General features: G+C 40.5%; 1 protein-coding gene and 2 pseudogenes across 1 annotated transcript; 1 reads left to right on the top strand and 2 right to left on the bottom strand.

Moving 5' to 3' along the window:
- Positions 1-334: 334 nt before the first annotated feature.
- LOC148735841 (uncharacterized) lies at positions 335-2,004 on the bottom strand (annotated as a pseudogene).
- A 92-nt stretch (positions 2,005-2,096) lies between these two features.
- On the bottom strand, positions 2,097-4,927 carry LOC148735840 (uncharacterized; annotated as a pseudogene).
- A 1,987-nt stretch (positions 4,928-6,914) lies between these two features.
- LOC111338543 (uncharacterized) lies at positions 6,915-14,504 on the top strand. The gene is made up of 5 exons (XM_022945041.2): positions 6,915-6,952; positions 7,422-7,578; positions 11,170-11,233; positions 11,441-11,917; positions 12,365-14,504. Exons 1-5 carry the CDS (start codon positions 6,930-6,932, stop codon positions 12,430-12,432), a joined length of 789 nt encoding a protein of 262 aa, XP_022800776.2. The 5' UTR covers positions 6,915-6,929; the 3' UTR covers positions 12,433-14,504.
- Positions 14,505-16,056: the final 1,552 nt, after the last annotated feature.

Genomic DNA, 16,056 nt, shown 5'->3' with positions numbered 1-16,056 from the left:
ATCTATATATATATATATATAATTATACTTCAAGATTTAGGTTACTTGAACTTTTACTGCAACTCTGAGTTTCATGCCTCTTGCGAAGCAATCGTCAGTCAACGTCGATGGTTAATTTGGCCATGATTTTGGACATGATTTTGGAGATTTTGGAACCAAACAGGATGAGAGTTTCTTTGCGTGTTAGAGAAGGGAAATCGTTGACAACGACGATTGCTTCGCAAGAGGCATGAAACTCAGAGTTGCAGTAAAAGTTCAAGTAACCTAAATCTTGAAGTATAATTATCCATAGCTCTAGCCCTGCTATTGAGCACATTTTAGCAGATGATGGGGTGACCGTCTCGGTTCTCCTCCATCCTAGCATCAGCACTGCACTGATGAGGCCCAGAAGGCCGAAACAGTACTGTCTGCAGTTATATATATATATAGTCGTTAATGGAACTCTCAGGCCAACAAAGGTGCACCGCGCCAGGAGGATCAATAAAGATTTGTAGTCCAAACCTCACCGCCAACACGAACGTAAAAAGTTTAAAAAATTGCGCGGATGGACAACTTCTGACGTAAAAAATATAAACAATTTTAATAAAAAACGTTTCGGTCAGAGACCTTCTTCAGTTATTTGAAAAACCGGCTTAGTGTCGGTTTCAACCGGCTTAGTTGATATAACCAAATTAGATTTTTTAGACAGCCTACGGCTGGCTAAAAAGTATCAGCGAACAAAAGTGCAAATGCGAAGGGTGTAATGTAGCTCATTTTTCAACGATTGCAACATGCATGCATATCTCAACTGCTAATCATTGAATTCACACGGCACTCAAGATTTGTTTTCTAACTACTGTTTGTTCTCACGGAGTGAGAAGCGATTGTGGATAGATGTGTTACAGTTTCAAATTTGTTCATAGAGCCTCCGCTTATTGCAGAGTTACTTAGATTTTGATAAACTTATGTTAACGGTAAAAGGGATAAAAAAGATGTCAATCATATCACTTTCCTCATTTTCAGGTAATTTCTATACTATTCCACTCCACTAAAAAAAATGTTCACGACTCGGAGGACGTTTTTTGTCAGCTATGCCAGATCGATAAGAGAAAATCAAAGTAAACAAAATAAAACTTGTAATACGAATACAAAGAGAGAAAACGAAGGAAAGAAACGATTAATAACACATTTCGAGTTTGCTTCGAGGAAACTACCAAAACCCATATGATCATTCCTGCAAGCATGGCGTGTAAAAGGAAATTACCACCAGTGCCCACACGTCCTATAGAAGATACAGAAGTCCAGTTGTAAATGAATCCATGCCGTGGATAATTTTCAAAACTGCAGGTCCCGGTGAATGAAAAAGTGCCACAAACCTCCTCTGAAGCTGTTCTGTTTCTCCTTTGTTAGAGAAAATTGCAAAAATGAAAGACAGGATTTTTGTCGAGATTTCGTCGAATGAGTGTTTCCATCTTCCAAGAGCTAGTAATGTTCATTTTCTCGTCATAAATACGTAGTCTTGGACAGCAAGTATTAAGTGCAGTTTTCATAAAACGAGAGAGATCTCCTTGAAGGCTCTTGCTAGACGAGTTGTGATAAGCAAAAGGATGAAAATCGTGCCAGTACAGCCTCACAGTGTCAAAAGAGGGACTGTGAAACGTGGTGCCATTTTCTGTGTTCGGTAAAACGGACAACTTTGTACTTTTTCCACACAAATGAACCTTTCCAAACCAAATCAAAATATAGGTTTTGCTGAACATGTCCAAGTTAACCAAAACTTCAGTTCTGAAATGCGTTATGGCACATACCGTTCACCAATTTAAATGAAAATATTGTGGTATTGTTGACCCATTTCTGCTAAAATATATCAAAACTACCACCTGCTGCTTTAATTTATAACTAATTCCTTTTCGTTCGAAGAATTCATGAATACTATCACGAATTATCGCCTTTCCTTTTTTGAAACGCCAGAATTGATAAAGCGGTCAGTTTCATCGTATTGATAGCCTTCAAAATGTGTTAATATATTTGTTAATATATTTGGAACTGTGTTGATCAGAGGCAGTATTACTGGGTTTCTATAGTAACAGCGTAAATACTATACCCTCTCAAAACAATTACATTTAAGTGTGTTTTATACTATTCGTAAAGAGCTGGGATAATGTGTAGTCTCCCTAAATTGCTCACAAAACTGGTCCCAACTGCGACGACACCTGATAGACGTCCTTCAAATTTGTGCCACGTCGTGGGCTAACGTCTATTGCTCATGCTTCTATGTAAGCAACTGATCAAATTCGAACCGTTTTTTTATCATCGGTTATTCTACTGCAGGTTAATAGCTTACCTGTTAACAATAACTGTTTTGATCATCTAGATATATAAAACACATTGATTCCAGATTAAACAAATGTCGAATTCTAAATCCTTAGGTGTTCACATCGATGGAAATCTTTCTTGAGAGTGTCATATTAACGAAATCTCTAAGAAGATTGCATCTGGCATAAGTGCGATTAATATAAGCGAAGTAGGTATTTTCTCCCCTTTGAGATTCTACTTAACGTAATTACATAATTCACTGGTACAGCCACACTTTGATTACTGTAATGTAGTACGGGGAAATTGTTCGAAGAACCTATCTTCTATCGCAGAAATTGCAGAATCGCGCCGCCCGCCTTCTAACTTTCTCAAATGATGACTGCAGCACTGGTCAATTATTTCAAAATTTAAAGTGGTCGAAACTTGTCCATCAGCGCGTAGTTTGTAAAGCAAGAGTGGTGCATAGCATCGTAAATACACAGCTCTAGAATATCTGACTTCGCGTTTTGTTCGTCGCTGCGATTTAACTAGTTATAACCTTAGAGAGAATGAATACAAGCTCGCTGTTCCACAACCCCGCACTGAATTTTATAAAACAAGTCTTTCCTATAGCGGAAGTGTGTTATGGAACAGCTTGCCTCTGGGGGCGCGGCATTTGACATTCCCTAATGCATATGATCATTAGGGGACCTAAATTTCGATTCTGTGAAATAATCTTATTAGCGATCTGTTAATTTTACACACGGCCTCCTTGAAAAGCAGGTGTTTTCTTTTCATCTTAATTTTTTTTAGTTCTTTATCTTAGATTCTAGTTTAGTAAGGTATTTAGTTTTCTCTACCTAAATATAAATGTACCTGAAGGAAATACCGTGTATAAATAAAGTTACCGTTACTATTACCATTACCATTACCATTGGTCTCAAACTGACATTCCATTTCAGACGGTTAGCTTAATTCTAGCTCTCAAGGTTTTAACATGCTAATATACCATAAAAACGTCAACGACTTGCTTAAAATAAAGAGGCATCTGGTACCGAAAAGGCATGAATAAGCCGCAAAAGGCACATTTTGAGAAGAATTAGATTCTGCGAGGTTTATTTTGCAAACTCGTCTCATAAAATGAAAGCCCTAGCATCTCTTTTCGCTACAATTGGAGTCTTAACTGTCTGTGAGATTGAAGGAGGGGTGCGTAATGAAGCAGAATGTAAGAAATATTTTTCTAACGGCTCAATACGGAGCCATCTCACTGATCGGCGTAAGAGTTGCATCTGCTCTAACCACAACCACTCACTCTCAAGGATGCATAACATCATTGTAGATTGGATCCAAGGAGAGTTTTGGCCGAATCCTGTAGCTCATGAATTGAATTTCACACAAGCGAGGCTGTTTTTGGAGATGGCAACACAATGTTGCTTTAATGACGAGCTCAACCAATCTTCACTGCTTTCCGTCCACTACAGATATCCAGTATTTACAAAATTGAAACGCTACAAGGAAGACAATAGGTTTGTGTATGGCTTCTACGCACCAACCTCATACCTTGTGATGAGGAAAGAAAACTACGATGTTATAACAGTGGTGAGCGAATCTTTTAAGCAACTCCCAAAACGCTCCACAAGTTCTTGCGTGGGTCTACCGCGAACGGTGTGTGACTTTGTATATGTATTGGGCGTAATAGCCATCGAATTTCTTTCGCCTACATAAAGCAAGGAATTGTCCACGAAGGCAGCCATTGTTTTAGTGAGTGCTTTAAACCATACGCTCTAGAGTTCATTCTATGCGTACACTTCACGCATGTGCTGTAGTGGAACTGCGTTTTGTGACTGAACGCAAAAAAAAAAAAACAAAAACAAAAACAAAAACAAAAAAAAACAAACAAGCCGAATTCATACCTCGGGCGTTTCCTTCGGAAAGCCCGAGTAAACACAAAGTAAACAAATTAAAACTTGTAAAAAAGAATACAAAGAGAAAAAACCAAGGAATGGAAACGAATAATAACACATTTCGAGTTTGCTTGGAGGTACGTACCAAAACCCATATAATCATTCCTGCAAGTATGGCGTGTGAAAGGAAATTACCACCAGTACCCACACGTCCTATAGAAGATACAGAAGTCCAGTTGTAAATGAATCCATTCCGTGGATAAATTTCAAAACTACAGGTCCCGGTGAATGAAACAGTGCCACAAACCTCCTCTGAAGCTGTTCTGTTTCTCCTTTGTTAGAGAAAATTGGAAAATGAAAGACAGGATTATTTTTGTCGTGATTTCGTCGAATGAGTATTTCCATCTCACAAGAGCTAGTAATGTTCATTTTTTCGTTATAAATGCGTAGTCTTGGACAACAAGTATTAGTACACTTTTCATAAAACGAGGGAGATCTCCTTGAAGGCTCTTGTTAGACGAGTTGTGATAAGCAAAAGGATGACAATCTTGGCAGTGCAGCCTCATAGTGTCAAAAGATGGAAAGTGAAATGTGGCGCCATTTTCTGTGTTCAGCAAAACGGACAATTTTGCACTTGTTCCACATAACTGAACCTTTCCAAACGAAATCAAAATGTAGATTTTGCTGAATATTTCCAAGTTAACTAAAACTTCGGTTCTGAAATGCGTTGACACATACCCTTCACCAATTTAAATGAAAATAATGTGGTATTGTAGACCCATTTCTGCTAAGAAATAATAAAACTGCCACCTGCTGTTTTTAAAACTAACTCCTTTTCGCTCAAAGAATTCATGAATAATATCATAAATTATTGTCTTTCCTTTTCTGAGACGCCAGAATTGATGAAACGGTCAATTTCATCGTATTGATATCCTTCAAAATGTGTTAATATATTTGGAACTGGGTTGATCAGAGGCAATTTTACTTGGTTTCTATAGTAACAGAGTAAATACCCCCTCAAAAATGAGTGCTTAAACTATTCGTGAAGAGCTGTGATAACGGGTAGTCTCCCTAAACTGCTCACAAAACTGGTCTCGACCTCTTCAATAATCTAACAAAATTTCATCTAAAAGAAAGGAGAATTGTAGTGCGACGACACCTGATAGACGTCCTTCAAATTTGTGCCACGTCGTGGGCTACCGTCTATTGCTTATGCTTTTATGCAAACAGCCATTATAGACATTATCCTTAAAAATTCGAACCTTTCTTTATCATCAGCTTTTGTAATCATTACGGTGGCCAATTTACCATTTCAACTTTTGTTGATATATCCAAATTATTTCGTAGCTTTTGTAATCATTACGGTGGCCAATTTACCATTTCAACTTTTGTTGATATATCCAAATTATTTCGTTACTCCCACCGACGCAGCCCCAAACAGTTTCTTTCGAAACTATCAGCCTTTATTTCTTTATCCTCGGTTATTCTATTGCAGGCTGGTAGCTTACCCGTCAACAATAATCGTTTTGATCATCTAGATATCTAAAACACATTGAAATTGGTCTCAGACAGACATTCGAAATCAGATGGCTGGCTTACTTTTAGCTCTCAACCTTTCAACATGCTAATATACCATGAAAACGTCAACTACTTGCTTAAATTAAAGAGGCATATGGTACCGAATAGGCATAAATAAGCCGTATAAGACACATTTTGAGAGGAGTTAAATTCTGCGGGGTTTATTTTGCAGACTCGTCTCATAAAATGAAAACCATAGCATCTCTCTTCGCTACAATTGGAGTCTTAACTGTCTGGGAGATTGAAGGAGGGGTGTGTAATGAAGCAGAATGTAAGAGATGTTTTTCTAAAGGTTTAACACGGAGCAATATCCCTGATCGGTGTAAGAATGGCATCTGCTCTAAGCACAATTCCTCACTCTCAAGGAAGCATAACATTATTGTGGATTGGACTCAAAGAGAGTTTTGGCAGAATCCTGTTGCTCATGAACTGAATTTCACACAAGCGAAACTGTTCTTGGAGATGGCAACACAATGTTGCTTAAATGACGAGCTCAACCAATCTTCACCGCTTTCCGTCCATTACAGATATCCAGTAGTTACAAGATTGAAACGCTATCAGAAAGAAAATAGGTTTGTGTATGGCTTCTACACACCAACCTCATACCTAGTAATGAGGACAGAAAACTACGATATTCTAACGGTGGTTAGGGAGTCTTTTAAGCAACTATGGCCAACTGTCTGTGTCTGCGTCACGTTGACTTTGATATCAAGAATTGTCATATGGCTTCTGGTATGTAAGTCTGTATTTTGTAGTTTTTGGGTGACTGAGGCTATACGGTAGGTCATTGATGTATGTGAAATAATTATAGATTTCAAGATTCTGTATTAAATTAAGATTTCTGGCACGATGAAGTTAGAGAATATCTTCCAACTTTGATTCCTGATTAAATTTTGACCCCATCTCCCTTGTGCAGTGTTTTCTCTTCTAGGACATAAATTATATCGCTGTCACTATCCACCAGACATAATGATGACAACTCCCTGCTTTCTAAGTAAAAAGGAAAATATTGCCCCCTCACAACTAAAGCAAAGGTCCATACAATTGATTAACTGGAATTCCACTTTTTAAAAGCTCGTCCAAATGTTTTTGTTATTCTAGGATCGTCGAAAGAACTCGATTGAGTTCCCAAAAACATTCCATAAAGGTGTTCTTGAAGAAGCATGGTGGGCAATGGTAATCATGACAACAGTGGGGTAAGATGAAATTAGTTACGGAAAACAGTGACTGATAATCATAATTTTTTTTAGAGGAACCATATCGTCCTCGAAACCCATCTTTGCCAGGTAATCCTGAGTATAAACTGAAGCAAGTGTAATAAACTCTTGAAGAGTGAGCCTCAATTATTACTAATTATTAAATTGTCGATTAGGAATATTGCATTTTTAGTGTTCTGACTGGCTCACTCACCTGCAGTTATCAGCTCATATTCCGAGTTACCTATGGAAAGGTAATGTGCCAACTATTGGTTAAATAACCAAACGTTCAAAATTTGATAAAATTTAATAAAACAGTTATCTCATTTCCGCTTGTTGGATATGAGACTGGATAGAGCCAACTCTGCGCTACGCACTCCGTGGGCTATTTACCATCTCATATCCGACGTGCACTCATGGAATAGCTGTTAAATGACACTTTTCTTAGCTTTTCTTATTTCCTCAATAGTTATGGAGATAAGTCACCCAAGTCTTTTCCAGCCCGCATTTATGCTGCAGCTTGGATGATAATTGGTATGATAATTCTGTCCACATTCACCGCTGAAGTTTCTTCAGGACTGGCGAAAAAAGGAATTATAACTCATGAAACAACTATAGGCCGATCCGTAAGTACCTTGTGAATTTTTAAAGTGTTGCGATTCCTATGGATCCACTAAATTGATGGCGACACGTCAGAACACAGCAAACCGAAGCTCTATTCAAAGTAAACACGATTCACTTTGACTGTGAATTCATAAGAATCATTTATGTGAACTGCGGGTTAAGATAAAAATATCAGAGCGATCTTCGCAGTGATAATCACTACTTAAGCAGCAGTAAAAATACGGCTAGAAAGAAAATTCAGGCCTCTCTGGGATTTGAACTCATGACCTCTTCGATACCAGTGCTGTGCTCTACCAACTGAGCTAACAGGCCAACTTGAAGCTGGTCATATTCACAGTCATTTATTCATCAATTCTTTGGTTCACGGTCATTAATTCATCAATTCACGAGTATATTACAAACCAACGTGATAACCAGCTCAAAGTTGGTTTATTAGCTCAGTTGGTAGAAATTACTACCAAGATCGCTTTCATATTCAATATCCATTTTGTCGAATGATGAACTTTTGCTCACACCGCGTCACCTATAAATCAGCACAAAATTCAACTTATATAAAATTTCACCATGCGTCATAATGTGTGCATGGGTTGCTTGGCTCATTGGTTGCTTGGTTGCTTGGTTGCTCGGTTGCATGGTTCCTTGGCTGCTTGGTTGCTTGGTTGCTTGGTTGCTTGGTTGCTTCGTTGCCTGGTTGCTTGGTTGCTTGTTTGCTTGGTTCCTTGGCTGCTTGGTTGCTTGGTTGCTTGGTTGCTTGGTTGTTTGGTTGCTTGGTTCCTTGGTTGCTTGGTTGCTTAGTTCCTTGGTTCCTTGGTTCCTTGGTTCCTTGGTTGCTTGGTTGCTTGGTTTCTTGGTTGCTTGAATGCTTGGTTGCTTGGTTGCTTGGTTGCTTGGTTGCTTGGTTGCTTGGTTACTTGGTTCATTGGCTGTTTGGTTCCTTACTTTCCTCTTTCTATCATTCTATCGTTCCTTGGTTTCTTGGTTCCTCCGTTCCTCTGTTCCTCCGTTCCTCTGTTCCTCCGTTCCTCCGTTCCTCCGTTCCTCCGTTCCTCCGTTCCTCCATTACTCCGTTCCTCCGTTCTTTCGTTCTTCCGTTTCTCCGTACCTCCGTTTCTCCGTATCTCCGCTTCTCCGTTTCTCAGTTCCTCCGTTCCTCCGTTCCTCCTTTTCCTCCGTTTCTCCGTTCCTCCGTTGCTCCATTCCTCCATTCCTCCCTTCCTCCCTTCCTCCTTTCCTCCTTTCCTCCTTTTCTCCGTTCCTCCGTTCCTCCGTTCCTCCGTTCCTCCGTTCCTCCGTTCCTCCGTTCCTCCGTTCCTCCGTTCCTCCCTTCCTCCGTTCCTCCGTTCCTCCGTTCCTCCGTCCCTCCGTCCCTCGTTCCCTCGTTCCCTCGTTCCCTCGTTCCCTCGTTCCCTCGTTCCCTCGTTCCCTCGCTCCCTCGTTCCCTCGTTCCCTCGTTCCCTCGTTCCCTCGTTCCCTCGTTCCCTCGTTCCCTCGTTCCCTCGTTCCCTCGTTCCCTCGTTCCCTCGTTCCCTCGTTCCCTCGTTCCCTCGTTCCCTCGTTCCCTCGTTCCCTCGTTCCCTCGTTCCCTCGTTCCCTCGTTCCCTCGTTCCCTCGTTCCCTCGTTCCCTCGTTCCCTCGTTCCCTCGTTCCCTCGTTCCCTCGTTCCCTCGTTCCCTCGTTCCCTCGTTCCCTCGTTCCCTCGTTCCCTCGTTCCCTCGTTCCCTCGTTCCCTCGTTCCCTCGTTCCCTCGTTCCCTCGTTCCCTCGTTCCCTCGTTCCCTCGTTCCCTCGTTCCCTCGTTCCCTCGTTCCCTCGTTCCCTCGTTCCCTCGTTCCCTCGTTCCCTCGTTCCCTCGTTCCCTCGTTCCCTCGTTCCCTCGTTCCCTCGTTCCCTCGTTCCCTCGTTCCCTCGTTCCCTCGTTCCCTCGTTCCCTCGTTCCCTCGTTCCCTCGTTCCCTCGTTCCCTCGTTCCCTCGTTCCCTCGTTCCCTCGTTCCCTCGTTCCCTCGTTCCCTCGTTCCCTCGTTCCCTCGTTCCCTCGTTCCCTCGTTCCCTCGTTCCCTCGTTCCCTCGTTCCCTCGTTCCCTCGTTCCCTCGTTCCCTCGTTCCCTCGTTCCCTCGTTCCCTCGTTCCCTCGTTCCCTCGTTCCCTCGTTCCCTCGTTCCCTCGTTCCCTCGTTCCCTCGTTCCCTCGTTCCCTCGTTCCCTCGTTCCCTCGTTCCCTCGTTCCCTCGTTCCCTCGTTCCCTCGTTCCCTCGTTCCCTCGTTCCCTCGTTCCCTCGTTCCCTCGTTCCCTCGTTCCCTCGTTCCCTCGTTCCCTCGTTCCCTCGTTCCCTCGTTCCCTCGTTCCCTCGTTCCCTCGTTCCCTCGTTCCCTCGTTCCCTCGTTCCCTCGTTCCCTCGTTCCTTCGTTCCTTCGTTCCTTCGTTCCTTCGTTCCTTCGTTCCTTCGTTCCTTCGTTCCTTCGTTCCTTCCTTCCTTCGTTCCTTCCTTCCTTCCTTCCCTCTTTCCTTCGTTCTTTCCTTTCTTTCTTCCTTCCTTTCTTCCTTCCTTTATTCGTTCGTTCCTTCTTTCGTTCCTTCCTTCCTTCGTTCCTTCCTTCTTTCCTTCCTTCGTTCCTTCCTTCCTTCGTTCCTTCCTTCCTTCGTTCTTTCCTTCCTTAGTTCCTTTCTTCCTTCTTTCCTTCCTTTCTTCGTTCCTTTCTTCCTTCCTTCCTTCCTTCGTTCCTTCCTTCCTTTGTTTCTTCCTTCCTTAGTTCCTTCCTTCTTTCGTTCCTTCCTTCCTTCGTTCCTTCGTTCCTTCTTTCCTTCGTTCCTTCGTTCCTTCGTTCCTTCGTTCCTTCTTTCCTTCGTTCCTTCGTTCCTTCCTTCCTTCCTTCCTTCGTTCCTTCCTTCCTTCGTTTGTTCCTTCCTTCGTTTCTTCGTTCCTTCCTTCTTTCGTTCCTTCCTTCTTTCTTTCCTTCGTTCCTTCTTTTCTTCGTTCCTTCCTTCCTTCGTTCCTTCCTTCCTTCGTTTGTTCCTTCCTTCGTTTCTTCGTTCCTTCCTTCTTTCGTTCCTTCCTTCTTTCGTTCCTTCGTTCCTTCTTTCCTTCGTTCCTTCCTTCTTTCTTTCCTTCGTTCCTTCCTTCCTTCCTTCCTTCCTTCGTTACTTCCTTCCATCGTTCCTTCCCTTCTTCGTTTGTTCCTTCCTTCGTTCCTTCGTTCCCTCGTTCCTTCCTGCCTTCCTTCCTTCGTTCCTTCCTTCCTTAGTTCCTTTCTTCCTTTATTTGTTCCTTCCTTCGTTCCTTCCTTCCTTCCTTCCTTCGTTACTTCCTTCCTTCGTTCCTTCCTTTCTTTCGTTACTTTCTTCCTTCCTTCCTTCGTTCCTTCTTTCCTTCGTTTTTTCGTTCCTTATTTCCTTCGTTACTTTGTCCCTCTTTCTTTCTGTCCCTCTATTCCTCCGTCCCTCTATTCCTCTGTCCCTCCTTCCCTCCGTCCCTCTTTTCTTCCGTTCCTTCGTTCCTAATTTAAAGGGTAAATTATCTGCGACTATCTGATATCAAGAGGTTTTAAAAATCAATGGTAATTACCCTGGAAGAGTTAATTTTGATTCATTTGTCGTAGATTGGAGTTCCCAAAGGCAGTGGACATTTCTTTCGCAAGAAGTTCAATGAAGCTACCATTAAAGGTAAAGCAAAATCATATCGTGGTAATTTAGGAATGCTAAGCGCCTGCGTTGTATTTCTCAGTACTCTCACGTGGATAATGGTGTCTAAGGCCTTTCTTGAAGCACCATTTTTTGGTTAATTTTATTGTTTAATTTTTTTATATTTCGCTAAACACGATATGAAGTTTCCTTGGTTTATTTTGCTCTATTTTCCAACGAACAGAGTTTGACCCTGTCCAAAAACTAGAAGAACACTTGAAACGGGGATGCATCGAATAGAATTGTCCTCTACAGTTGTCCTCTACAGCTGCAAGGCCAGAGACTTCACCGAAAGCAACAAGCAGATTGTTCGAGTCTTGGACCCCGACATCGTTGTGATCAAAATGACGAAAATCGTAAACAGCAACTCCACCAAGGAATACGATAACCAAGATGAAGATAAGCTGGGGACATGCGTGAGGAAGAAGATGAAAATATTTTCCAAGTACGCCGGACCAGAAGAAGAAGAAGAAGACGAATTTGATGAGTCAGAGGAGACAAAATGTGATTTTGAAAAGAGCAGTCACAGCAAGCTGAAAGAGTTTCAACTTTTCGACATGAAAGCCATCGTTATTTACACATCAGCGAGCTTCGTGGTTGTGACGTTTGCTGTTGGGACTGTATTTGATTTGATCAGATACCGTAAACAAAAAGATCTTATTAAAGGTATTTCGTAGATTGATAATGCTGATGGGTCTTTCAAAGTCACGATGAATCTATTACATTTAGCACATGCTAAAACAGTGGTTGAGGGCGCGCTCTTATCGCCTAACTCAAATTCCGCATACCCAGTGCCTTTCATGTCCGAGGAAGACACACTGGATTTAACCCTCCCCCCTCCCAAAAAATGTAATTTTTACAGGAATAAATGAGTCAAAACCATCTTTATGTGCTATACATTATTTTACTATTTTAGTATATACACTAAAACAACTATGCACCTTGCTACTTTACAACTAGGTAAACATCCACCATTAGCCACCTCCACTTTGGTAATTCGTCGTTAGATTTAACTGGCAGCGCCGGTAGGCAATATGAAGCGAATTCTGTGTTCTGATTGCCTTGTTTTGAACCAGAGCTCATTAAAATTTGCTTCTCTTGTCTCCTCTTTAGCTGATGTTGAAGCTTGTCGCGGTCGTAAAAGGAATGCAGTTGAAGAGAGGATGGAACGAAGAGCGTAAAACGTAAAGGGAGGAGGGTTAACTTACAGTTCGAGTTTTGTTGCTGTTGTTTTTGTATGGTAGAGGTCGTTTTGCTATTGCGTCTATCAATTTTTTAGGAAGTTCAGTGGTAAGGTCTTTTTATAATCGTTCAATAACAATACAGTTGCTCTTTTCTCTCCAAAGGTCTCTCACAACGACCAGATTTTATGACCCACTGATTTGAAAGGAAAACAAAATAAATAAGCATGAACTCTAACACACTCTTCCCCTAAGACGTCTAAATATGCAGATCCCATATTGTTGCACCCGGCTGTAAAGAACTTACAACTTGAGACCGATCAGGCTGAAATTTCTGATCGTCTCAACTTACAAAAGCAACAACACTTGTATCAGTACTCTAGCTTTTAAATATTTTTAAACATAAGATTCAGATATTGGATAATAAAACAGTAGGGTGACGATTTATAAAAAAAAATATGCAGAAGTCAGTGAAGAGATGTTAATGTATACCGATCGCCGGTTTCGTAAATGTGTTCAGATAAATCATAAAAGTAACAGAGATTAAAATAATATCAATCTAAACAACTGAGTAAAGAAATACATTTTCAAATCATTAATACAATATGATAGAGATAAATCTTAATTTTATTTTTAACGAGTACAAAGTGAGGGCCATTATTCTGTTTTCTCATTTAGTCCCCCAATTTATGTCCCTTCTATCCATTTCCATGGTTTTTTTCAAATCATGAAAACCGACGAAGTGATTTTAATGAATGGAGATCATAATGAAAGTTTTTTAAAAGGCAGACTGAAATTGGTGTCCTCGGATAAAAGAGTTTGAAATTTGGTGTTAGTAGATAATTAGGAGATCTAAAGCCACTTTCAATTGCGTGCAACAAAATAAAGATATGAAAGGTATAAAAATGTATATAATAGGACTCTTATCTAAGATCTATTGAAGTAAAGACGCATTAATGACGTCACCATTGACACAATTTTTTTCCTAGTTATATAAAAGAAATAGATTTTGTGTTGCCCTGTGTCTATTCAGCAAAAGATCACAAAAGAGGTCAAAATGCGGTTGGAGCATTAATGATCTGGCTACGCCCCGTGCGTAACGTTTGCATTCTTACCATACTTTGGCGTTACCTGTAATCTGTTACTGAGCAGACGCAAGGCAGTGTGGGATCTTTTTGTTGACTAACGATCTTATGTTTAAGACAAGTATTGTGTAAGGAGACTGAAGAAACTAGGAAGAAATGCCACCTTAGCCTCAAACTTTTCTGGATGAAAAAATCGATTGCAATATTGTGTAAACGAAATGTAAACGAAAATCATAAAAAATCGCGCTGCTTTCTTCCAATGTATCGCAGGCCTGTGCAATTGGAGATTTTGAATGCGCTTTGAAGAGTCGAAAGTCAGAGCCACCGAAACAGGGGGCGAGGCTAATCCGCCGATAGACGTCTTGCGATATGACGCACCGTCTTGTGTGACAAGTTGCAACAATCATTCGACGGAGTAATTTCGGAACTTTTCTGCGATATCTCGCTGTTATATTTTTTTAACAAATATTGCTGAGACGATTAAAAGAAGATCGAGGGATTCGTTACCATGATATACCGTTTAGTTGAAATATCACCATAGCTTTTTATCATATAGCGTTTAGGTGAAGTGACAGCAGGGCACTTCTTATTACCACACTTTGAGTAGACTGCAAAAAGCAAAGTGCTCTTTGGCTTTCAAGCTGGCATTTGCACAGTTCTGAGCTAAAATTGCTGTTACTCTAACGAGGAACATTATGCTACTCGCAAAGGATGGGGGCGTTCTAATGACGTTTGCGGTGTCATAATTAATAGCGGGAATACCTTGATCCTTTGCAGCTCTTCACCGAAAGAAACGATTTAATCATTTTCAAGCAACCACTGAAAATATTCGGAGGTGAGATAGATCAATAAGATTGCGGTACATTGTAACTGAAGCTTGTTTTTAAGAAATGGTCCATTGTATTGAAATAAACTCAACCCTTTAAATTTGCAAGAGATCTTAAAGGCCTAAACAGAGTGAAGGCACTAAGAATCAATATTATTGACTTTCCATCTCGTCCTCTTAAGAACAAAACTAATGATTCAGGTATCATAGAAATTTACTAAACTGCTTGCTTGTGATCGAGTATACATAAAATTTGTGAGCGGGCCTTACTTTGGAGAAATTGCTCTTTTGTAAAACGCCTTTATTTTCAGCGTCCTTTTGAAGTAAAGACACTAATAACCACAACAAGTGAGGACTTCCTACCCGAAAAAATAACGAACCAATTTAGACCATATGCATCATTTTATATCAATCAGCTCTGTTTTAGGTTTCTATATAAAAATAGGGAAATTATCATTTGAAATCGGACTGACTGTCAGTGCTTATATCAATATTTATGTCATCTATATTAACTCGTGTCCTTCAAATTATATTGTTGACTTTTGAGCAGAAAAAAATTCTATATGCGTAAAGCAATGTTTATACAGCGGCCAAAAATTAGGTGAAAGGAATTAGAAAATCCAAAAACAGTTTGATTTATTGACTACCGTTAGGTTTTCTTTACAAAGTATCTAGCGCTTGGTAAACCTTCTTATCGTTTTAATTTGGATATTTACGTGCAAAGCGAACGAAATTGATAAACCTCCTTAACTTATCATTTTAATTTGGGTATTTACGTGCGAAGCGAGCGATATTGTCATCAACAAATTATGCAATAATGACGGCAACTGTTTGAAAATGTCTACTAACAGTTTAGATAATGGGAAAATAAGTCTCTTCAGCTATCAGAATAGAGTAACAAAAGGAAAGGATTACAACAGAAGTGTTCCTCCATTGTTAGACTTTTTAGTTCGGCAACAAGCACATTAAGATGATAGCCGTCGGTAAAATTATTATGAAAAAGACACTCCATACTCAAGCAATGGTACACTTCCTGAAGAGATTTTTCCTTATACCTAGAACAAAAAATATCATTCGTTGGTACAAGTACACTTTGTAATACCTGTATTGCGTGAGAAGAAAGCTCCAAACGGGAACATTAAAGCACTAATTGCTATCAGTACCATTAAAGTACGAAAGAAGAAAGAAGCTGAAAGAATACGTAAAAGCCGTTCAGCTAATAATTGAACATTTATGAAAGTTAACTAAAATGCTAGGCTTTAATTCAAATACCTCTTCTCCCCAAGAGATACCACATGAATGTGAAAGCGTTTATTTCAAAAGCGAAACTTAACAATGTACCCCGAGAAGTTTATGCAGCTCTGGTGTGTGCCCTGGTTTTGAACTGCGTTGCATTTCCCTTCACAGTTCTTTTAAATCTGCTGGTGATGGTCGCCGAGAAAACCAAGCAGCGGCTGAGAACAAACTGTAATGTTGTTATTGCAGGTTTGGCGACCACGGACCTGTTGGTTGGAGTTGTTGTGAGACCTTTGTATTTTCCTGCACTGAGCATTGTCAGTGATATCAACCCTTGAAAAAGGTTTATCGAGCACCTCTTGCGTGGTAAGGTCCATTTTTAGCAATGGGGTAAGGATTTCCTGTGGAACTTCGCTTTTTGAATTGGTTTCGATGACCATTGAGCGCCTCTATGCCATTTTTCGTCCATGCAGCCAT

The sequence above is a fragment of the Stylophora pistillata genome, chromosome 3, assembly GCF_964205215.1.
Source record: "Stylophora pistillata chromosome 3, jaStyPist1.2, whole genome shotgun sequence".
Classification (NCBI taxonomy): domain Eukaryota; kingdom Metazoa; phylum Cnidaria; class Anthozoa; order Scleractinia; family Pocilloporidae; genus Stylophora; species Stylophora pistillata.
This window is presented reverse-complemented; position numbering and strand designations above follow the sequence as displayed.

What these genes read in the sequence shown, in the direction of transcription:
- LOC111338543 (XM_022945041.2), top strand. Translation starts at nt 6,930, where the DNA reads ATGGTAATCATGACAACAGTGGG. An exon ending in AAACAACTATAGGCCGATCC is followed by an intron (nt 7,579 to 11,169) that starts GTAAGTACCTTG and finishes CATTTGTCGTAG; the next exon opens with ATTGGAGTTCCCAAAGGCAG. An exon ending in CAATGAAGCTACCATTAAAG is followed by an intron (nt 11,234 to 11,440) that starts GTAAAGCAAAAT and finishes CGAACAGAGTTT; the next exon opens with GACCCTGTCCAAAAACTAGA.